Source organism: Orcinus orca, chromosome 2 (assembly GCF_937001465.1).
Source record: "Orcinus orca chromosome 2, mOrcOrc1.1, whole genome shotgun sequence".
Classification (NCBI taxonomy): Eukaryota; Metazoa; Chordata; class Mammalia; order Artiodactyla; family Delphinidae; genus Orcinus; species Orcinus orca.
The window spans coordinates 25,783,568-25,806,490 of record NC_064560.1 but is presented as its reverse complement, the minus strand read 5'-3'; the positions used below and the strand labels follow the sequence as shown (position 1 = coordinate 25,806,490).

General features: G+C 53.1%; 1 protein-coding gene and 4 long non-coding RNA genes across 25 annotated transcripts in view; 4 read left to right on the top strand and 1 right to left on the bottom strand.

Moving 5' to 3' along the window:
- The first annotated feature begins 1,206 nt into the window (after window positions 1-1,206).
- On the top strand, window positions 1,207-8,329 carry LOC125963706 (uncharacterized). Its single transcript, XR_007476094.1, has 3 exons — window positions 1,207-1,299; window positions 1,960-3,829; window positions 4,260-8,329. It is a non-coding gene; the product is annotated as an uncharacterized LOC125963706 (long non-coding RNA).
- Window positions 1,466-1,893, top strand: LOC125963705 (uncharacterized). Its single transcript, XR_007476093.1, has 2 exons — window positions 1,466-1,595; window positions 1,659-1,893. It is a non-coding gene; the product is annotated as an uncharacterized LOC125963705 (long non-coding RNA).
- A 92-nt stretch (window positions 8,330-8,421) lies between the features above and the next one.
- On the top strand, window positions 8,422-11,449 carry LOC105748632 (myosin light chain 1, skeletal muscle isoform-like). Its single transcript, XM_049705296.1, is given in 5 exon segments — window positions 8,422-8,494; window positions 8,870-8,908; window positions 10,157-10,558; window positions 10,561-10,739; window positions 10,979-11,449. Coding segments are annotated over 5 exon segments (873 nt in total). The 3' UTR covers window positions 11,159-11,449.
- Window positions 11,450-11,578: 129 nt separating this feature from the next.
- LOC117197383 (uncharacterized) lies at window positions 11,579-15,559 on the bottom strand. Of its 2 annotated transcripts, XR_004477964.2 has the most exons (3): window positions 15,158-15,485; window positions 14,502-14,556; window positions 11,579-12,825 (listed from the first exon to the last, which is right to left on the bottom strand). It is a non-coding gene; the product is annotated as an uncharacterized LOC117197383 (long non-coding RNA). The 2 variants fall into 2 exon arrangements; XR_004477963.2 differs by lacking the exon at window positions 14,502-14,556 and having other exon boundaries at window positions 15,158-15,559.
- The window catches only part of LOC117197384 (uncharacterized), a 127,034-nt gene continuing 117,292 nt past the window's right edge, over window positions 13,182-22,923 (top strand). For 19 of the 20 annotated variants that reach the window (XR_007476071.1, XR_007476074.1, XR_007476087.1 and 16 more), the window contains exons 1-2: window positions 13,182-13,423; window positions 18,800-21,605. This is a non-coding gene — a long non-coding RNA (uncharacterized LOC117197384). Of the gene's footprint in view, window positions 13,424-16,324; window positions 16,998-18,799; window positions 21,606-22,923 lie in introns of those variants that run through there. The other variant, XR_007476085.1, reaches the window with a different exon arrangement.

The following is a 22,923-nucleotide window of genomic DNA, read 5'->3' as shown; positions in this document are numbered from 1 at the left end:
TTCGTAGAGCCTGTCATTTATACTGGCCCATTTCCCTTGGAGTATATTCCAAGCTGTTATCATTTACAGTGAAAAGTGCTCTAAACCAGTTCTAAATATTGGGTTCACGGTTTTTTGTTTGTTTCCTCAAGCTACACCACTTTCCCCTGAGATGCACTTGCAATTCCTTCCTCCAAGTGGACTTTATTTGTATCTAGAAGCCACGGTTTTGGAACACCCTGTTTCATTTTTAGTAAGGTGTTGGGTGGATTGGGGCACAGCCTGGGGGGCCCTTTCTCTTACTGGCCACCATGAAGAGCTCCCCCCCAACCCAGAGCACCCTCCCCTTCCCCAGCACTTCACGTGTCATGCATCATCCATGTCCTTTCTGGAATGAAAACAGTGCCCGCCCAGGGTCTTCTCTCCCGAGGCTTCCCTCCGAAAGGTTGCCTTGGCCTTCACGCCGTCAGGTCTAGGGGTCAGGGGCTGCCCAGGCCCGGGGATGCTCTCCAGAGCTGACCACAGAGCAGCCAGCTTTCCCAGGTGCCAGGAGGCCCATCTCTCCTGCATCCAATTGGTTACAGAGACCGCACAAATGTTGGTTCTGCTAGCGCCCCACTAGCGAAAATAGCGATTCCAGCTTTTAGTCCCTTCTCTCCCAAGAACTCAGATCAGGCACGAAGCCTGTGGTCTGGGTGAGGAAATGGAGGATGGAGGGGGTAGTGGAGGGTGGGGTGCCAGGTCCCCAGACAGACCCTGCACTGAGTTCACCCCTCCTGTCTCAACGTCCCCAGGCGGGCACATGGAGGGCTTTCTGTTGGTGGCTCTCAGAGCCAGGACTGGACCTTGGTTCTCCCTGGGATGCTGCCACCACACAGTTGATGACACAGCGTCATAAGCCCTCTCGCCCCATCCTCCCCATCACACAGGCCACGTGTGGCACCAAGCCCCCACCCCACCCCCACCTTCACCCAATTCCAGTCGGTCACTCGTCCCGGGAGACCTGAGTTCTATCCCAGCACAGCCGTGTGACCTTGGTCAGAGCCTTTGTCATCCATTCAACAGATGTGCCGGAGCTAAGCTGGACCTCGAGAGCCTGCAGTGACCAGACACTCTCCCTTCCTCCAGGGAGACCGGGGCTGCAGAGAGATTCCCTCTGCCGCTGCAAATGCCCTCAGGTCCATTCCCCAAGGACAGCACCAAGAGGACCTGCCTTGGGCCAGGAGATCCTGGGCAGCACCAAGAGGACCTGCCTTGGAGCCAGGAGATCCTACTGCGAGGCCCATTTTTGTCCCTCACTAAGCAGTAGTACAGACCTGGGTAACTGCTCACACTTGATGGGTTACAGTGTCTGGAAAATGAGGGTGTTGCACTGGATGGTAGCTCTCAGAATTTCATTAGCAGTTGAGCCACGTTGCAAATGAAATCTTACTCGTATGACAGATAATCATTAATATTCATTGGGCTCTTACTGTTCCAGTGTGGGACTCGAGGGACATTGTTCCAGCTAATGATTAAGAACTCTCCAGACAATAGGGGCTTCTTAGACAATGGGTGAATTTCCAGGATGTCCGGCCCCCTTCCGAGAAGGAGGGAGATAACAAAATGTAAAAAAGGTGTCTGTCAAAGACCAATCAGGCAGCTGGGGAGAAGGAGGGAGATAACAAAATGTAAAAAAGGTGTCTGTCAAAGACCAATCAGGCAGCTGGGGACAAGTTCCCTCTCTGGTCCGAGCCTAAGCCGGGACCAATCAGCAGGAGAACACAACCAAATCTATAATTTACATACGGGGAAGTGGGAACCTATAAAACTGACATATTCGCGCCCAAAAGGGTTCCTTCTTCGACCTCCTGCGTGAGGACCAAGGAACCCCGGTGCACCGGCCTTCAATAAACCTCTTGCGTTTTGCATCGACTTCCGACTCTTGTTGTTTCCTGGGCGAGTCGAAACTCCTAGGAGACCGCGCAGGTCTAACACTAGCTACCCTCCTGAACCTTCCATGCATTGACGCACAGTGCCCTGGGCCACGCTGCGCCCAGTTTACAGGTGAGAACCATGAACCAGAGAGCTGCAATTTGCCCAACACAGATGAAGCAGTTAAAAGCAGACTTTCCTGCTTGGCGGTGGGGAAAGGAAGGAAATCGAGTTGCTCCGCTTCACCTTCTCCTGCTTCCTTGGTGTCTCTGGAAGGACCTCTGCAGAGTCCAAGGGTCTCCGAGACCAAGTTCAAGTCCACTGGATGAATGACCTCAAAGGGAGCTGGAACTGTGATTTTCCAAGCCACTTTGCTCCTTCTGATGGCTTGTCCAGGTGCCCAGCTCACGCCCCAAGCCTCCTGCTTCTTCCACACCTCACGGGCTCACCATTAGGTACACGCATTCACACATGAAGGCTTGAGCCTCGTGCATGTCCTCGCGCACGCGCGCGCGCGCACACACACGCATCTTCCTGTATTAAACACAAAGGTTTTCATCACCACCGTAAACTTCAAAGGCTTGGAACTTGGAACCAACACCTTTCCAGCCTCTTAGTCCCAGACCCTTCGGGGGAGAGCAGCTTGTTCTCCTCAATGTAATTAGCACCACCACCACCCAGCCCCCCACCCCCTGGCGATGGGGACTTAGAGGAACTGACGGGCCTCCTTAACCACTTACCAAGTGCATCTTGATATCAAAAGATTTGTAGCACGGAGTTCTAGCGCCTCCGCAATATCAGTCCCTGTAATCGTTTCGGTTTGTCAATTTTTTTCAAAACATCAGATACAAGTTTGAAAGGCGGGTGGGTCATACACGTGAGCCCTGGCCCCTCCAGCCTGCTCTCCTCTGGCCTCTGCCCCAAGGCCAGCCCGGAACCCCTTCCCCTGCCCACGGACAGGGCAGGCAGTGAGTGACTGCAGGACGAGCTACTTGGGAAAGATTACTGAGCCCTCAGGAATCACAAAACATCGTCCTTTTCCCAGGAAAGCAGACTTTGACTTGTTCGGCTACTTTTATTGTGAGATTTAGCACCGATGTGCTTTGGTTTTGGGTGATGGTTTAATGCTGAATTAAAGTGGCTCTCAGTTAAACACAGGCCACTTTATGTCCCTGTGTCGCCTTGGGCATGAAAGCACGATGAGGCCCCCAGAGACTGAGGGTGCAGGTGGAAGGATTAAAGGCAGGTGGGGCCCTGGGGTGTACCCTGGAGGCTGACTTGAAGACCAGACGCCTGGAGAAAACAGCGGGACCTGCCAGGAGGACCCGCCAACCCAGGAAGACCCAGGAAACGCTCAGAACAATCCAGGCCTTTGGCTGCCTCCGCACTCGGTGGACTTCATTCCGCAGGCGAGGCCTCGAATCATAAACGCGAACCACCCGGCAGCGTGTGATCCCTGAGTAGGAGGCACAAGGCAGTGCCTGTGTCCTGGAAGATGACGTACCTGGTTATTTGTCAGACTTCAGTTCAACGATGCACAGCTCCGATCCCAGATCAACGGTCTCCTCCCTGAACTGAAACTGCGGCCCAGCCCAGGACAGGCCTGGAGGAATCTTGATGATTCACACAAGACCAAGACTGAGCAAACGTCATTCTCAGAGCTGGCTCAGGCTCTGAGGCTGGAACGGCCTTCGGTGGGAGGTGAGAACGGGCCAGGACCCCTGGTTCCCACACAAGGAGCCCCCCCATCCCCCCAGCTGAGAAGACCCTCTCCTGGCAACGAGTGTGACTAAGAAAGTATTGCTTTTCCCGTGGTCAGTGGAAGTCGGAAAGTAGAGCAAAGCGTCGCCATCCCCTCCCGGCCTTGAAAAGTAAGAAGCAGTAGAGGAGCTGGTCAAGGATACGTGCGCGGTACAGACGCCACCGCTGTCCCCAGGTGAGCCTGAACTCCACTGTCAGTGTCTCATCACCACGTCCCGTGTTTGTCTTTGTCAGTCTTGTTGCTTCTTAGACTGTGAACTGCAAACATCCCAGAACAGCAATGCAAGCTGCATGCCCCCCGCAAACCCAGGTGTGTCTCATCATTTCTGGGAGATTTAGGGATGGAAAGTTAGAGGTAGGAACTTTAGCTGCTGAGACCAAACACCCCCAAAGACAGCCTGAGACGAGGGATAGCCCTGCACTCACCCTGGGAAGAGTGGGTTGGAATCGGGGAGACCCCAAGGAGCTATTGGGAGTTTCCAGATTGTCCCTAAAGCCACAGGGGAGAAGATGGAGGCCCTACCCCAGGTCCTTGGGCCACGCTCCGCTTCCCAGGACCCTCTCCCACCTCCGTCCTGAGCCCTTCCTCCGCCTGGTCCCTCTAGATTCACGCCAGTCGGACATTCGGCTTTGAGGGGAGAAGTCCGCTCTCCGCTGGATCTGCCAGGCCTCATCACCCTGACTGTGCTCGGGCCTCTCTAAGGAGCTGGGCCAGCATCCCATAATAAAGAGCAAGTCGGACAAAAGTGCCAGGTAGCAGACGGCTTGCAGGGAGTTGGGAGGTAAGTCCATCCTCCTGAGGCCCAGACAGCACGACTGTGTGCATGGGGGCGGGGTGCACCTTTCTAGCATCGCTGCAGGGCTGTGAAACTGGGGAGAAGCCACAGGTGGAGGTACAGAGGGTAAAGCATCAGCAGCTGCTCCCAGGGGTCAACAAAGAGGTCACCCATCCCCACAGAGCCACTCGGCAAACCTGCGAACAGTAAGGGGAGATGACCACACAGTGGATAAAGTGGGCACCTGGGCAAGAGCATCTGAGGCACCCATGGGGTTTGAACCACAGGGAAGGGCTTGAAGAGAGACACGGGTCCAATCCTCCTGCAGGTGGAGGCAAGGCGGACCCTCCTGTACTCTGTTCATTCAGCAAATATCTCCTGGGCGCGGGGGCCATCCTACCGCAGAGGGCTTGGCAGGGGAAGAAATCAGAAGCAGCCTTGCCTCTTGTGAAAATTACATGGGAAGAAACAGAAAGGAAGCAGGTCCACAGGCAAGATCAATGTAGAAGTAAAAGTTATGAAGAAAATAAAGGAGAAGAATAAGACAGGAGAGGGATGAGGTGGAGGAGGGTGGTTAATTAGAAGTGGGCGGTTGGGGAAGGCTTGGCAATGAAGCGATATTTGACTTTTGACTAAAGTGACAAGAGGGAGCGGCCGCTTGAAGGTCGGGGACAGAGTGTCCAGGCAGATGGAGCAGCTCGTGCAAAGATACCAAGGTGGAAATCAGGATGGGAGCGTTCAAGGAGCAGAAAGTAGGCCAGTGTGCTTGGAGCAGAGTGTTGTGGTGATGTGGCCAAGAGGGCCACTGTAGGGAGTTTGGATTCTACTGAAACCCAAAGAAAGCCCATTATAGCGTTTCAGCAGAAAATGACATCACTGAAGAATACCACAAAAGGGGAGACCCATTACGAGGCTGGGGCCGTGGTCTTGCCTGGAGATGACGCGGCCTGGTGCAGAGGATGTGTCGAGGTGAAGCTGAAAGATGGGGTATGAGGTGTGAGAGAAAGGGAGGAATTAGATGTGGCTCTGGGTTTGGTTCTGAACAACCGGACGGGTTTTTTTTAAGAGATGGGGAGATTGAGGGGAAGCAGGTTCAGATGAGGACCAACGGCTCCACTTCGTCATGTTAACTTTGAGGGTCTTTCCAAACATCAAATGCAGGGGCTCAGTTGGCAGGTGGATCCCCAAGGAGCTTGGCAGGAGGGCTCTGCACCAGCAGGTGTGTCCCAACATTTCCCGCAATGGAGGATACCTACTGCGTGTGAGTCCCCCGCCTCCCGAGTGGGTTTTCCAGGTGCCGAGTAAGAAGGTCTAAGACTGAGTTGGGGAGAACCGCGAAGAAAACAGCCACAGGCAGGGAGCTGTAGGAATTGGAAGGTCTAGGTCCTGAGTTTTCAGCCTGCTGGTCATCTGACCTTCATGCATTTGCTAGTTCTCACATCCTTCATCTGTAACGTGGAGACACGAGACAATAGGAATGAAAGTGCCTGATACACGCTTGCCACAGAGTAACTGCTCAATGAACAGGCAGTTGACCCATAAATATTCCACTGGGAAGGTGTACTATGCTCTGAGTGTTTGTGCCCCCGCCAAATTCATATGTGGAAATCCTAACCCCCAGGTGATGGTATTAGTCGGCAGGGCTTTTGGGAGGTGATGAGTTCCGGAGGGAGGATCCTCCATCAGTGGGATTAGCGACCTTGAAGAGAGTCCAGAGAGAGCCCAGGTCCTTTCCATCCAGTGATGGAGGACACAAGAAGTCTGCAACCTGGAAGAGGGCCCTCCCCCCGCCAGGACTCCCCGGGCCTCAGACTTCCTGACTCCAGGACTGTGAGCAATAAGTTTCTGCTGTTAACAAGCCCCCCAGGGGGTGGCATGTTGTTATAGCAACATGATAACACTAAGACAAGGTGTTTGCATTTTGCTGGGGGGAAAGGAAGTAGATAAGTAAGTGTTAGGGCTGGTGAGTGGCTGTATGGAAATGGGGGGGTGGGAGAAAAAGAGGGAGAGAGAGAAGGAGAGAGAGAGGCCCGTGGCCACACCCATTCTAGGAGGGCACAGGAATGGAGCTGGTTGAAAAGACTAAGCATCCCAATCTATATCTTTCTCTATAGCGCCCAGCAGGAGAGGCACAAATTCTGTTTAACAGAAGCTGTAGTAGCACCCTTTCAGGGGGGAAGGCAACACCTTGGGTCATCTGCTCTTCTAAGGAAGTAGCTGCAGCAGGCCCTCCCCTGCTGTGGGTCTGTTGAGGTCCTTATTAACACTATACTCTGTGAGGCCAACCCCGCTGTTCCCACCAGGATCCCAGCATCCTCCGTGCCTCTCACCTCCAGCCCAGGCAATTCTACACCGGGTTCACTCCTGATTCTCAACTCTACCACTGTGGTCCTCCAAGTGTGTTCCATGGATCCATTTGAGGGGAGGGCGTCCCCAATACCCTTTCAGGAAGCCTGGGTGGTCACAACTATTCTCGTAGCGCCAGACACGGTTTGCCACTTTCACCGTGTCAGCTATTTGCACTGAGCTCAGAGCACTGGTGGCTGACATCACCAGCCCCTTAGCAAGAATCAAGGCTCCTGTACCAGCAGCCATTATAGCCTGCACCACCACATGGTCTCAAGTTTTTAAAAAGCCAGCTTCATTTAAGAACGTTCTTGCAGAAGTAGTAAAATTATTATTTCAACCCTTGCGTGCACATCCTTAATACTCTGCTGCGTAGTCTAGTATGATTTGTTGTAAGAAAAGCACTTGTGTGCATACGTAAGTCACAAGGTAAGCTTTTTTCATGGAACACCAGTTTTTGGGGAAAAAACAGCTGATAGACAAACTGCGGTTACTCAGACTTGGTATTTGGCATTTTCTCAAAAAGCGATGAAGTGAGCCTAGCACTTCAAGGAAAATAACTGACAGTATTTGTTGCAATAATAAAATTTCAGCATCCAAATGAAAATTAGAACTTTCTAGATTTTGTATTTGCCACTGTGAGCTTGAGACTTCCCAATACTTAAAGACTTTTCTAATGGGATTGGTGGTAATATTAATGAATGTGATTTTTTAAAATTATACATACGATGATTCAACATGCAGAAGATCTGCAGAACTCAGTGTTTTCCAAATGACCAATGCATAGCATCACAGAATCATGCGTGAGTAAAAGATCCATTCAAAGCACAGGAGTGAGCAATGGATTTTAATGGAACAGGATGAAAAGTTCGTTGGCATGGTTTCAGAGTTCACACTACAACCAACCTTTAAGAAGCTACCGCCTGTCAAATTTTGATATGGTACCAAAGAAGAATAACCACAGTTACCTGAAAGGGTCATTAAATGCTCTCTCCTTTGCCAGCTGTGCATAGCTGTGTGAAGCCGGATTATCATGCACTTCACATCAAAACATCTTCCCACAGATCAAGTGCAGAAGCAGACATGCTTTCATAAATCCAGGTATTAAAGAGATTTGCAAAATTATGTTTTTAGGTACCACTCTTATTTTTTATACAGTGTTATTAATTTTTTTATAAAACTACGTTATTTGTGTTGACATGTAATGGGTTTTTTATTTGTTTTTTAAAAGTTATAAATACATAAAAATATATTTAAATATTTTAAAATTTTATTCGTTTTAATTTCAAACCCAGTAAATATTGACATTTTAAAAAGCTATTTAGAGTCCCCAGTAATTTTGAAATGTTTAAATGGGTCCTAAGACCACAAGTATATGCTGGAGGGAAAGGAGTCAGTGCACTGAGAGGCCGCAGGGGGAGAATACAGAAGCCTAGCAAATTAAAAACATTCCCTCTGTCATAGTTTCCTAACCAGCGAGTTGCAACAATTTAGTTGTCACAGCCCTGTGCCTTGTGAGTCATGAGCAGCTCTGTTTAAAACCCTTACTGAGCTCCCTTTCAACGTGTCTTTTTGAAGAACACAGGCCATGACCCAGAAACCTGCAGAAACCTGTTGTCCACTTACCCTTCGTAGGTGAGGCAGGATGCAGTCCATCAGCGGGACAGTGTCAGGCACAAGTTTCATCGTGATGCTGGCCCTTGGTTCCCCAGGGCGCTGTCAGCTACACGCCGTTGTCCAGTGGTTCTCCTTCTCCTGCCCTTGCAGCATTTCATGAATACATCCCCCCAGCATACGAATTTGAGGGGAGACACATTAGGACTAAAGCATTCAGTTTCTCATTTCTTTCTTTCACAGATCATCATCTAAACTCAACCAAAACTCAAACTACAGACCTTGGGTTTGTATCATCACCAAACCCAAGGTCATCCAGATTTTCCCCTACGTTATCTTTTAGGAGTTTTCTAGTTTTATGTTTACATTTAGGTCTATGGTCCATTTAGTTACTTGTGATGGGTATAAGGTCTGTGCCCAGATTTTTTTTTTTTTTTTTTTTTTTTTGCAGGTGGACGTCCAGTTGTTCCAGCACCATTTGTTGAAGAGACTGTCTTTGCTCCATTGTCGAAGCTCAGGTGACTCTCTTGATAGGGGTCCCTCTCTAGGTTCCCTATTCTGTTACACTGATCTACTTGTCTGCTCTCCAGCCAGCACCACTCTGCCTGCATCGCTGCAGCTCGACAGTAAGTTTCGAAGTCGGGGAGCATCCGGCCTCGTTCCTCTCCTTCCGTCCTTCGCTGGCTCCTCTGGGTCTCACCACTTTGGATCTGCATGGATTCCCACAGGCAAAGCCACCTCTTCTCACTCCGTGGCTGGTCCTTCCCCGGGCTTCCTGGGAGTCGAGCTCCGAGCGTGTGTGCCTGGTGGGCATCCCACTTCACCTTCTCGAGAACCTCCTCTTAAAAACACCCCTTTCTTCAGCTCTGTCCATTCCCATTCCCGAAACCAGAAGCTCGGACTTTCAGCCATGGCCTTGCTAAAATGTGCAGGGGTTCCCATGCATTGGAGGATAAACGTGAATTCCTCTCGCCTCTGACATCTCGCTTGTCTTCCTTTCTTCATCTCCTGCTTTCTCCCCTTCCCCCTGGGCTGCAGCTGCACCAGCCTCTTTTCTGTCCCTTGGCCACACGGAGCCTCTCCCACCTTTGGAGCTGGAACCTGTTGGCCTCTGCCTGGAAGGCCCCTTCTCCCCCTCAGGTCACCCTTGTGTGCCACCTCTGCAGAGAAGACTTCCGCAACCATTGCTGCAGAAGTAACCTCCCCACCTGCTGTCCATCACCACCCTTTATTTCCTTGATAGCATTTATTGAAAGTATCTCATTATCTTGTTTGTTTCTGTTAGTTTCCTCGCTAACTAGCTGTGTTGTGCTTGGAATACATATGAGCCTCTGGAGGATCTGGGGACAGCCTGCTTCTATCTAAAGAAAAAATATTTTTCTTTTCTCCTCCTCTGAAAACCCTCTTGGGAACCCTAAGGTTTTCAGACTTTGGAAACCAAAGAAAAGGAAAGGGAGTTCTTTTCAGGCAAAGACAACGTCTGTTCTTCCTCCTGCCAAAACCCTCAGCTGCAGGCAGGGAAGAGCTCAGAGCCAGTGGTTTCACTGAGTGGAGGGTGTAAAGACTGGGGGGGGGCGGGGGATTCCGGTAGGCAAACCCAGAACTCATCTCTCTAGAGGCTGTCTACCAGCCTCTCTGGAGGTGTCCCCACTGGCCCCGGGGGCTCTGGGCGGTGGGGAGGAGAGCCCAGCCTTTCCCAGAGCTGCTGGCGTCAGTGCAACTAGCCGGCCGGCCCACTGCCTGGGCCTGGACTCCTGTTCCAACAGGACCTGGACTTCAGGCAACCGCAGGGCGGGGCGCGTGCACGGTGAGGGGCATCCCAGCTCCTTCCTCAGCGCCAGCAAGTCAAGCCGGGGCCAGAACACCAGCCGCCGGCCCCGCACCCGGCCACCTCCCGGCGCCCGGCCACGTCCGTGTGCAGGACCTCCTCCCCGCAACGGTCAGGGCCAAGCAGCTGACCGAGGAGCAGGTGGCCGAGTTCAAGGAGGCCCTCTCCCCGTTCAATGAGGACGGAGACGGCGCCATCAGCACGCGGGAGCTGGGCACCGTCCTGCGGTCGCCGGGCCAGAAACCCACTGAGGCCGAGCTCCGGGACCTGGTGGGCGAGCTGGACCGCGACGGCAGCAGCACCGTGGGCTTCCCCGAGCTCCTGGGCCTAATGGCCCGTAGGTGAAGGGCAGGGACGCCAAGGACCAGATCCGGGAGGCCTTCTGCGTCTTCGACAAGGACGGCAACGGCCTGATGGGCACAGCCGAGCTGCGGCACGTGATGACCCGGCTGGGCGAGAAGCCGAGAGACCAGGAAGTGGACGAGATGATCCGGGCGGCGGACGTGGACGGGGACGAGCTGGTACGCTACGAGGTGTTCATGCGCTTGCTGGTTTCCAAGGGCGGCCACAGACCCACCTCCACCCCCACCCCCATCCCCACCCAGGGTGTCCGGGCTCCGCACGTGGCGCCGGAGGACCTGCCTCCGTTCCCCCGGCCCCTCCGGGCACTGCTCCTCCGCTGGTTGACCTGATCCAGCTGTCTGTCCCCCTTTCCTCTCCTCTCCTCGTTCCTGCCTACCTCCCCACCTTCTCCTTGCAGGATGACACAGGCCGCTCCCAAGCCCAGCAAACCCCAAATGTTCCATCCCTCGGAAGCAGAAGCTCAGGGACGTCCCTGTGCACCGACCAGGGCAGGAGGATGGTCACAGCCTCACTGGCCGCTCATGCCCCAGGGAGGGCGCGGTGTGCCCTCCGGGAGCCCTCCACGTGGGATCCCTAAAGCGCACCCGGTACCTCCATCCGCTGTGGACCAGGGCCCTGGGCCGAGGGGCACTCTTGGAGGCTGACAACCAGGGTCTGGCCTCCTGAGAAACACCACCTCCTTTCCCCGCCCCCGACTCCCCTGCGCTCTCTTGTTCCCTTCTGTCTCTGTGCCAAACCGCGGTGAGGTGATTCGTCTCTTAAAGCTGGGAGTCAGTTGTAACACGTTTGTATTCACCTTCTTGGAGGGAAATTTGAAAGGGAGAAAGAGGCCACAGGGGAATAAAGAAAACGTCTGTTTTTCTCTGGTTCCAGTGGAAATGATCCTTGTTAAGTTCAGGGTTTAAAAGAGGCAGGAATCTCTCTTTTTGTGCTTTTTGGAAGTGCGGTGAAATCTTGTATTGATGGGCGTAGCGAACAGAGAGGAGTCTAGGCAAGGTACATCTTGAATATTTATTTCAAATAAAATGGAGAAGTTGGCAGCAAAGGGTGGTTAAAAATCCATGTAGAGCTTCTAAGATCTGAGTCGATTATGGTGGGGAAGGAACAGTGGTCTGTGTTCATGGATTTCTTACATTCATGATCAAGTTGCTGGGAAGTGCGGTTTGAAGAAAGTCAGGGCTGGAGAGGGCCCGTGTGGTGCAAAAGCAAGAGACAGTGCTTCCCGCGTTAAACCCTGGCTCCCAGAGGTGGCATCAGATAACCCAAGGCCGAAGGGGCTTGTCAGAGATTATTTCAGTGTTTTCGTGGGGTGGACGCTACACCTGGGGTCATCAGAGAGGGCTACCAGCCCTGGGACAGTCACAGAGCAGCTGGCCCATCTTGACAAGTCCTCTTTCCTGACACCCTCCCCACCATGCACGTTTCCTCATATGTAAAGGGAAGAGCATGGGCTCTGGGGCCGGACAGACTGGGAATGTAGTTATTGCTGCCCTGCCGACTGGGCCCAAATCACTCGTCCTCCCCGTGGTGACAGCTGACACTCTGGCGGCCCTTCCTGGGCGCCGGGCCCTGCTGTGAGCACACTGCCTGTGCAGTGACTCACTACCACCCTACAGGGGGCCACCCTTTGCAGCTTCCCCGTCTACAGATGAGGAAGGCGAGACACCGAGAGCTTAAGAAAGCAGCCTGTCCCACAGCTGGTAAGGGGCAGAGCTGGAGTTGGATGCAGGTCTGTGCCCCTGATCTCACTCACAGCCTCCCTAGAGCTCCATGGCCTCCACCGTGACCTGATGATGAGAATCGCGCCTCCTCCAGCACTTGTGAGGATCAGAAATCATCTTAACATGCCTGGTATGCAGTAGGTGCTTAATAAATGACAGCTACCATTGCTATCATCCTTCCAGCACCAACACTCTGTATTTCCACCCGTCGGAACAGTCCAAGGGAAAAGCCGGGGTCTGGTTTGGGAACTGGCCCCGGCGGGGCAGCTGCAGAGCCCCCTTCGTGCAGGAAAAGAAACCAGTGCTCTGACCGCGGGGCCTTGCAGGCTCGGCCTCTTTGGGCTCATCCTTCCACAGCCTCAACAGTCGGGGGTGGCTGAACTCCTGCAGGTGCAGGCTTGGGAGCAAGCCCGTAAGAGTGGACGGAACGTCTAGGTGCCATGGACGTGGCTGCCCCGGTGCCATGAGCAGAGAGCCAAGCCCGTTGTCACCTCAGAGGCTCAGATGTGCATCATGGTCCCATCTGCCAAAAGAAGCACTGACGTCATCCCCAGGGACCTTGTGTCTTTCATGGAACGTGTGCTCAGTGCTGCGGGAGGGAAAGAAGCAGAGGTAAGGAAGGGGAGGTTCCAGGTCTCCCTGCACAGTGTCCACGGGTCTACAGTTGCCAGTGTGGGCCTGGCTGGGGAGCTGGCATTCAATCCCCTCTGTCCTGGTGGGTGCCCTGAAGTATGGGGACCTGTGTGCCTGCCAGCACTTAAGCTGGAAGAGGTGAGGTGTCTTTCTGCATCTCTGTCCGGCCTCCTGGCATCACACCGGAACCACCCTGCCTGCATTTAACCGGCTTTAGAACCTGTTGTGAGAACCCCTGGGGCCAGGGCAGGAACGCAGCTGGTGTTGGAAAGACCTCCTGTCCCTCCCGTGGGTGTGCCGGTGACACCCAGAAACCAGGCTGCGGATGAGGGGTCTGAACAGACTGGAACCAAGATGACAGTTTCTCCCCCGTCCCCAGAGACAGCAGAGCCCCTCAGACCACCGCCTGCTGTTTCCAGTTTCCAGCTTGGCTCTCGTGACCCGGAGCACTGGGGGGAGTGCATCCCATGGGGGACCGGCACACACAGGTTAGTGATACACGGGCCTCCCTTCTGCGTGCAGATGGGAATCAGGCATCAAGGCTGAGGGGACCACAGAGCTGAATGTGCCCCCCTGGGTTTTACTTTCCTGACACAATTTTTTTTAATGTTTTCTGTTGTCCTTTCTCATTCAAGCAAGGCCATCAGCCAGCTCTGCCACGTGGCTGGACGCTCTCCCAAACTGCTAGGTTAGGGACAGGGATGCCAGCCAAGGGGCACACAGAGGGTGGCGCTCTCTGAATCTGGGGGTCCCCTGCCTTGGTCGGTGTGTCCAAACTGCAGTGGGTGCAAGTCCTTCACGACTGCTGACAGCCAGGCGACCCCTTCACAGTGCCCACCTCCATGCCGGGCACCGGCCACTCCCACTCCGGGTGTCCCGTCACACCTGGGCCTCGGCCAGGGACTCGGGCTCCTGGGCCACACCCGCGTCTGTCTTCAGCCTCCTCTCCACCCGCCACACTCCATCTTCTTTTCCTTCTCCCTCCCCACAGTGCCAGGACTTGTGCTGTCCCCAGACACCTAGATAGACGTTTTGTTGGTAAAGTGCGGTCACCGCAATTGCCAGGTGTAGGTCCTTGGCCTCGTTGAGTAGGACGGGGCAGGGGGGAGGGAGGAGGTTGGGAGTGGGGCCCTGAGGACCTGAGCGAGGAGTCCAGGCCTGCAGAGCAGCCCGCGTTTCCGGAACAGACTTGGAGCAGCCCCTCCATGCTCAAGTTCCCTTTTCCTTTCAGTCCACGAATAACTGGACTTAACCTCCCTTCATCCCCCAAAAAGGTGCTTTCTGACTGCAGCTCAGAACATTCCATCCATCCTTGGGGAAGGAATTTATAAATATTACCTCGGCTTCCATGTGCTTTCGGCAGGCCTGTCATAAATCAGTGCAGGGCTCCTGGACCTCCCAGGCTATATAAAGCCACTCTTCTGCCTCCTGTTTCCAATTTTAAATCAAATACAGCTCAGCCCTGCAGGCTCCTGCGGATTCCAGGGGCCGCTCAAAGTCTCCCCAAACCAGCCTGCTAAAAATGACTCCGTTGTTCCCCTGGAGAAATTTAAAATTAAAACTCACGTGTGGGGTGGAGGCTGCCCACGATGAATATGAATGAGGAATACAAGACGTGTTTCTCCACCAAAAAACAAAGCAAAAAAAAACCTGTCTGTGAAAAAGGTCTGGGCCCAACTCACCTGCCAACCTCCCTACCATCCTGCCTTTTGGGTGGTTGTTTCTATAGCAACCGGGTTCTCAGGTGCCTGGACACCCCGTCCCCCCACCCAGAGGGGAAGCAACCGGTTAAAGGCCTCCCCTAGCCCTCTGATCAGGTGTCAGAGGCTGGGGGGCTGGGGCACCTTCCGCCAAGCGTGGGGAACGGAAACGTCTTGGGGCTAGTCCTGGGAGACGCGCTTGAATTGACCTAGAAAGGATGGCGGGTTTCCATGCCCGGGGAGACAGTACCTGTGGAGACAGTCAGTGAAGGAATCTCACACTGTCCCCTAAGCACCTCCTCTACTCTTCCCACCTTTCTAATGGCCTCAGAATCTCCAGGGAGGGGAAGGAGCCAGGCCCTTGGTACAGAAGGAGGGGTGGCATCTGGAGTCTAGCGTCAGGTGGGCCCAGGATGTCCTGGCTGGTCACCTGGTGCTGCCCTGCAGGCCTGGGATAGCTGAGCATTGGTGGAGGGACCCCACCCTCCCCCACCCTCCTCCACCTGCCACGGGGAAATGGACCTCGTGCAACACTGCCAGCCCATGGGTAAAGCTCATCTCCCTGGACACCGACCTGGCCCATCTCTCATCCATCACGTGCCCTGCAGGCTGGTTTGGAGGGCTCCCAGGATAGATGTTCAGGTCTCACTGAAGGCAGGCTTCCATGCCGAGACCGGACAGTGTGAACTGCTCACCAGGCATTGCATTTTCAGCTCCTTAAATCCTCAAAACAAGCAAGTGTGGCAGCTGCTTTAACGAGCCCATTTTAGAGAAGATTGAGGCCTCAAGAGTCTAAATAGCTTCCCCCAAATCACGCATCTAGTAAATCAGAGTTTGAACCTGGGTCTGACCAGCTCCAGAGCCAGCATCCTTCCCACCATCACAGAGAAACTTCTCGGAGCAAGCAGCCTGAGACTGACGGCAGCCTGACCTTGCAGAAGTCTTGAGGCTCCAGCAGAGCTGCAAAAGGCACGTCGATGGGAAAGGCCTGCAAGTGGGAACAGCTGCTGGGCAGGGTGTGGGCAGCCGGGACGCAGAGAGAAGACAGACATCAGCTGGTGTTGAGGGAGCCATGAGAGCCGCTGTGCCAGCGCCTGGATGGCTGCAGAGGGAGTGTTGTGAAGCCTCCCACAGCCCTGGGCCCTGCATGGGGTCCTCACCGCGTGGCCCCCCACCCTTGCCCAGGCACTGGAGGGCAATGCAGTATGGGGCACCTGCTGCCCCGAGGAACTGGAGGAGGCCGCCATCACCAGGAGAGAGTTCTGCCCTGGCCCACGTCTTTGTGACAGTAGATGCCAATCAGTTCGCAGTGCTGAGCAGGCATCCCTCTGGCCAAAGCTGGGCCCGCCCAGGCCTTTGTCAGTGGAGAGAGGAGCTCGGTAATGTCTGGGCCTCCAAGCTTCTGTTGGAGAATGCTGCCTTCCCCCAGACTCACATCGTGGGGTGATGGGCAATCATAAGAGACTCATGTCCTCGTGGGTTGAATTATGTCCCCCAAAATTCACATATTGGGGTCTTGACCCCCAGAACCTCAGGGTGTGACCTTATTTGGGGATAGAGTCATTATGGAGGCAGTCAAGTTAGAGTGAGGCCATTAGGTTGGGTCCCAACACTGACGTCCTTCTAAGAAGGGGAAATTTGTGGAGGGTTTTTTCAGTTTTTATTTATTTCATTATTATTATTTTTTGACCATGCCACATGGCTTGTGGGATCTCAGTTCCCTGACCAGGGACTGAACCCGGGCCAGGGCAGCGAGAGTGCAGAGTCCTAACCACTGGACTGCCAGGGAATTCCCAAGATGGGTAAATTTGGACACAGTTGGACGATCACGAGAGGACACCAGGAGAAGACAGCCGTCTACGTACCCAGGAGAGCAGCCTCAGGAGGAACCAGCCCTGCTGACTCCTTGATGTTGGACCTCCAGCCTCCAGGACTGGGAGAGAATAATTTCTGTTGTTTAAGCCCCACAATTTGTGGCTCTTGGTTACAGCTGCCCAACAAGTGCACAATACTCCCTGTATGAGGCGGGGTTAGGGGTATCACAGATTCTTGTCTTAGTCTGAGTCCCCGAACTGGTTTTCTCCTGGTCCAGCTCTGATTTCATGAGTCATACACACTAGACTCTGAGAGAATCCAAGGAGAAAAGAGATCTTGCCACATGGAAAAACACCTTCTGATGCACTCTGTTGCCGCTTCCCAGACTCTGGTACTGCAGACTCACCTCTCCCAACCTCAGCGCCTCTGAGAAGTAAAACAGTCACTGGAGTCGGCGTGACAACGCACAGTGCTTCAGAACCTGAGGGTGCGATCTCTCCATCCCCCCGACTGAATGCAACGTGACGTTCTTACCAGGGAGCCTGAGGTAGGGATAAAATTTTAGACTTGAAGAATCTTGGGTCTGTACACCGCCTTAGGAGTTATCTGGCCTGATTTCCCACCCAGGATGAAAGGCCTAAATATGACAGCGCCCCGGAGGGACGGCTGGTTTGCATCTCCTTGAAAGTGTCCATTAGAGAGTTCAAGGTCAATTGGCCAACAGTTGGATAATTCTTATCCTTAGAAAGTGTTCCCTTATGTGGGTTTGAAATGTGTCTTTCTTCCTTCTACCTACATCCTGGGTAGATTCCACAGCCCCAGAAAATATGACGAACGCCTTCTCTCTGTCAGTTCTTCAAACAGCTATAGAGACCATCAGGTCCTGCCCTACACTCTCTCCTCTGCAAAGTAGCTCTAATTCCCTCCAGAGTTTATGTGACACACGTTCAGGCCGCCTCACCTCTTGACATGCTTAAGCGTTTCAAAGTCTCTCTTGTCGATGTGTCACTGAGCCCTAGCCAGGTGTGACCAATGCCAGTGGCGGTGGGGCCACATCTCTCTGTGCTGAATACGGCACCTCTAAGAATGAAGCTCGTGGTCAAACCAGACTTGCGCGCAAGTGATATGCTGCTCATCTGACAAATATTGTTGAGCGTGTGTGTACGTGCTGGACTTCAAGGGACACAAAGATGATTAAGACTCAGCACCTCACCACAAATGGAGGGAAGATCAGTAAAGAAGTGGTTACAAGACAGTGCCGGGGGGTGGAGGAGAAAGTGGATGTGTGGAGGAGGAAATGCCTCGGCTGTCCAGCCAGTGGAGGGGCAGGGGAGGGCAGGGAAGGACTACACACAGGTGACTCACCAGCTGAGTCCTGATAGCAGCCAGGCAGTGTGATGGGGTGGGGGGGTAAGCAGGCCTGGATTTGCTCTTCCCAGGCTGAGTGTACAGCATGGGAGAAGGCACAGAGGCACAAAGGAGTGATCACCTCCTGTCCTTCCTTCTAATCCTGTTCAATCCTCCAGGAAGGCTGACTTTCCAATCCCTCCAGGTTGGGTCAGATCCCTTCGCTCTGTCCTCTGTGACACTTGCTGCAGACCTGTGACCTCTGCACTTACCTTGTGATATTGTCATGATCTGTGATCTCCCCACGGGGCTGTCACCTCTCTGAGTTCATCAACTTCATCTCCGAATGCCTCGCAGAGAACTGGCAGAGGGTCATTGTTCAAAGCAAGTGTGTGCATGGATAGATGGATGGATGGATGGATGCAAGGTTGGATGGAAGGAAGGAAGGAAGGAAGGATGAATGGATGGATGGATGGATGGGGACACCAAGTGTGTCCCAACCAGAGATACTGGAGCTCATTGTGGGGAGGCAGGATGGTGAGGTGTTGAAGACCTGCCCACCCTTCTCAGAGGTCTGGTCTTCACACCGCAGGCAGTGGGGAGGCAAGGGTTACTTTTACGTAGGGGATTGATTTGGGGGAGAAAACATGCTGGTGGCCATTTGAAGATGAAGATTAGAGGTGGAGTAAACAGAAGCAAGTCATGAAACCTGGGTGACAGCCCAAGCGAGAGAGGACAGGGTGTGACACGAGGCAGTGGCCACAGGGAGTGAATGGCAGAAAGAGGGAAATGGGTTAAGAAGATAACTAGACAGAGCTTGGTGGGATTCAGGAAAGGAAGAGGCCAGAAGGACTCGGGCACCTGGGCTGAAGGCATAATCCTTGTCTGAAAGTGAGAGTTGAGAGAGAGAAGGATTTCCGTTTCATTTTGACGGCTGGAGGACACGGGAGAAGGGACAAGATAATAAACTCCTTTTTTTTTTCCGTCTTGTTGATTTTTCAGGTAATGGGCCTTCCAAACTCATTCCAGAAGCATGAGTTTGGGGCCAGGCTGGGTGGAAGATCTGGGGGTCATCGGTGCCCCTAGAAAGCCGCAGGAATCGAGGCAGCTGGGAGAGGATGGAGTGTGGGGAGAAACAGGCTGGAGACAGAATCCAAGCTCTCAAGGCATCGCTCAGAGCCCACGCTCAGAAGAGCCCCGAGCTTAGTTCGATGCTATGCTGTCGCCACCCTTCTCAGAAATTCCTACCGATTTTTCAATTATTAAGAATCAGGGGCCACATTTTCGTTTTGCACTGGGCCCCCTGAACCACGTGCCCAGTCCTGCCCCCAACGCTGTCCTTCACTCCTAGGGCAGGGCTGCAACATGGTGGGCACCAGGTGCCCACGGAGACGGAAGCATGTGGTCGGATGGAAGAGGTGCCAGGAGCCAGCAGAGTGGCGGAAGCAGAGGAGAGGGTTTCAGAGGGGAGGTGCGTCCCTGGGTTCTTTGCCCTGGACCACAGTGAGGATGGCAGAGCATTTGCCCCCAGGCGTGCGGTCCTGCCAGTTGAGGCCAGTGCCCACCAGCGAGCGGAGTGGCTGCTATTCCCAGACTCTTTTTCCACTCAGACCCCTCCATCCTTCCAAACTGAAGACAAAGCAGGGTCTCTGATGAGGGGCTGATGTTTGTTTCCACCCAGCCCGTTGACACAACTTCGGATTTTTCTTTGGGGAGCTTCTTTCTCCAGAAAGCGCTGCTGGTACTGACTTACACCCTGACTGGGGGAAATGACCACCCTAAAGATATCAATCCCCATGGACTTCCTCGCCCCTGCAGGGGAGGTCTCCAGCCGGGCCAGCTCAGGCCCCATCCTCAGTACCCCTTCTGTAGCGGGCTGGAAGCCCCAGAACTTCTCCCTGAGCCATCGCAGCCAAGGCGACAGACCTGGTTGGAAAACAGGTGCTAACAGCCCAGAACGAGTCATCAGCCTGGGCTGAGATTGTAACTTCTCCCCACGGACCCCTCCCCCATCACCATCGGCACCACCAAAGGAGGGAAAGAAAATACTCCAGAGGGACTGGATTAAGGTCTTTCAGCTCAGAAAGAGGGGGATTAGGCAGAAGCTGGTAAAGAGATGGTCTTCTGGGAATTCCCTGGCGGTCCAGTGGTTAGGACTCTGCACTTCCACTGCAGGCCCGGGTTTGATCTCTGGTAGGGGAAGTAATATCCCACAAGCCGTGCAGCATGGCCAAAAACAAGATAGTCTTCCTTTCCAGGAAGAACTGAGCCACAGGAAATGGTCTTAAACATCCACAGGGAAGATTTTGATCAGGGGTGAAAAAGAGTTTCACAATAGCACAGATCTTGAGAGACCTACAGAGAACACCAAATGAGAAAATGGACCTGTGCAGGAGCATTGGCTACGTGGGGGGAGTCTCTGTATTCCACGAAGCCCCTCTCGCAGGCTTTGCATAGGTGGTTGGTAAGTAAACGCCTGAAGTTATGCATGAAAGCTTTTTTAAGATATCCCAAGAGATACCAGCTGCATTTCCAAGAACCAGGCTCTCCAAACAAAAATCTGGGTCCAAAGTCCTCTACGTAATTTTGAAAGTAAATTTTCAGTTCTTGGATCCAGAGGCTTTGTGGCCTCATCTAAGTCTCAGATTCTGCACAGTCACAATTTCAAAAAATAATACAGTGTTCCCAGCGGAGACGCTCCGGGACTGGAGGAGGACTCTTTGTAACCCAAAACCTGTGAGGAAACTCAGTTCTGGCGCCAAAGAGAGGTTTCCACTGAAAGGGAACAAAAACAGGCAAAGAGGTTTTGCAACAGGCAAGCGCTCTGTTTAAAAAAAATTCAGGGACGTCAGGAAACTCCAAAGAACTGGCTAAAAACAAGATTTCTTTAACCTAGAACATGGGGACTTCAACAAGGCGTAGGAAATTGGATGCTGGAATCCGGCCCCACCAACATTCTCAATTCTAACCTTCGTCGACCTGCTGGAAGGGAGGTGGTAGGTGAGGAAAAGGACATTTCCTTCATCTGGGATCGCATCTTCATCAGGACTGGTCTCTGCTGTTGTGCAGACAAAGCTCCATTCATGGTGCTTGGAGAAGGAACTATCAGATACTGATTCCAACCTGAGTTTCATTCATTCATTTATAAATCTTACAATTATTTGTTGACTGTCTGCTCACTGCCAGGCACTAGGCTGTTTACTGGAGATGAGAAACACCTGCCTTCAGGTAGCTACTGTTCAGTGAAAGCACCAACAGGTGGGCTGCAGAACTGAAACATCTCCAGGACCGGAGATCCCGAGTCACCCAAGAGATGTGGGGTGCATCACAACTGCCCAAGCTACATCATCGTGTGTATTCCCAACACATGAAAACCTCAGTGTTGATTAGGCTTTGAGAGGAACCAAGTCCATCCCTTACTGTGTTACATCTGATGATTGCAAGATTTTTCCCCAGCCCAGCCTCAAGCTCCATAAATGTCGAGTCTCATTTCTCTTCGCCACCCCGTCCTCCCGTGCCCTGGAGTCATCGGATGTCTTCACGTGGCACTGAGACCACAGAGCGGTGGTGGGAGAAGCATCCCGGAGGCCGTTTCTCTACCAGAATGTGTGTGGATAACGTGACTGTACACGGAGTGACTGCAGCCTGCCTAAATCAGGGAGGAAAGTGAGGGCAGCCGTGACCGACCGCACCTACAAATTGTCTGCAAACACACCACAGGAGCACCTTGCAGGGACACTCCCGGGCTGTGGAGGGAGTCGCCCTACGAGGGTCCAGAAGCAGAAGCTTGAGTCTACTTTTCCTCAAGGTCAGTGCAGGTCTGGGGGAAGGTCTACATGTTCCGAGAAGTCATCTCAGTGGTCGAGATTCTCGGCCCCGCAAGTCACCTCGGGTCTGTGTCCAAGAGTCGCAAACATTTAAATCAGGCTCTTCCTAAATGCCAAGAAAAGATGTGGTGATGCCAATCCTGTACGCTGTTTTTAGATCTAACTTCCTCTCTCCCTCCATGCCCTCCCATCCCCTGATGTGTGGGCTTCTCTCTGCCAGACCTCTCGTGCTGTCGGTTTCCTGTTTCTGATTCTTGATGTGTTTAACTCTCGTTCGAAGCCTTCTCATCGTTTTCTTTCCATTCTTCCCTCGTTTAGACCTGTATTGCCCTGTCTTCTCTCCTCCGTCTCTTTCTCTCTCCTCCTCTCCCCTGCTGTCACCAGCATCTCTCTACTTTAAGATCTGCCCCCTCCATCCCTCCTTCCTTTTACTCTAAGCTTTCCCTCAATTACTTCTGTCTCTGGTCTTCACATCCCATTCTGGACTCTCCCGCCCACCCCCATCTTTCCCTGGAGCTTCCACTTCTTTCCAAATACAACCAACCTCCACTTCATCCTGACATATTTTTCCCCTCTATTCAGTAGTTGTTTAAGAACTTGCTCTCGGGACACAGCCTTATTGCAGTCTGTTTTTCCTTCCTGTGGCCTGAAAGCCCTGAGCAGCCTTTCCCTTCAGGCTGCAGGACGGGAGCAAGGCCAGGAACAGCAGGAGCTGGTCCAGGGCCCCTCGCCCCTGTGTTTGCAGGCACTGCCCTAGAGGGAAGGGTTTCTTGGGATGTCCTCTGTCTCAGACATGATGGAGAAGAACATGTCGGTTAGTTGGAAATCCCTCTTAACTCTGTTTTTTCTCTAATTCCCTCTAATTCTATCTGTTTTTGTCTGACTTTCTATGGAAACCTATACCTATATGTTCACCACTCCACTAACAGGTTCTACTAGAACACCCTCTAAGAGCCATAAAGAGCAAAACAAAGTCCCTGTCCTCAAGAAATGTACGGTCCAGGGTCTATGGACACGAAACTATCACCTATAAATAGTCATCTAAGTAATAAAATGTACAATGTTGAACATACGGGTGCAGGTCAGGGAAGGGAGAACCCAGCCTGAGCCTCAGGACTGGAGGTTCCCAAGGAGACAGTGAGAGACAGGGCAGCAGGTCCCCTGGGAGCCAGCTCAGTGGGGGGGGGGGATTGGGAGTCACAGAGAGGCGAGGAGAAGGACCTTTAAATTAAGTGATAGTGGAGGGAACCCATTCACCCCCAGAGCTCTCGGTCCCTCCCTGACACACCTGCAGGTTCC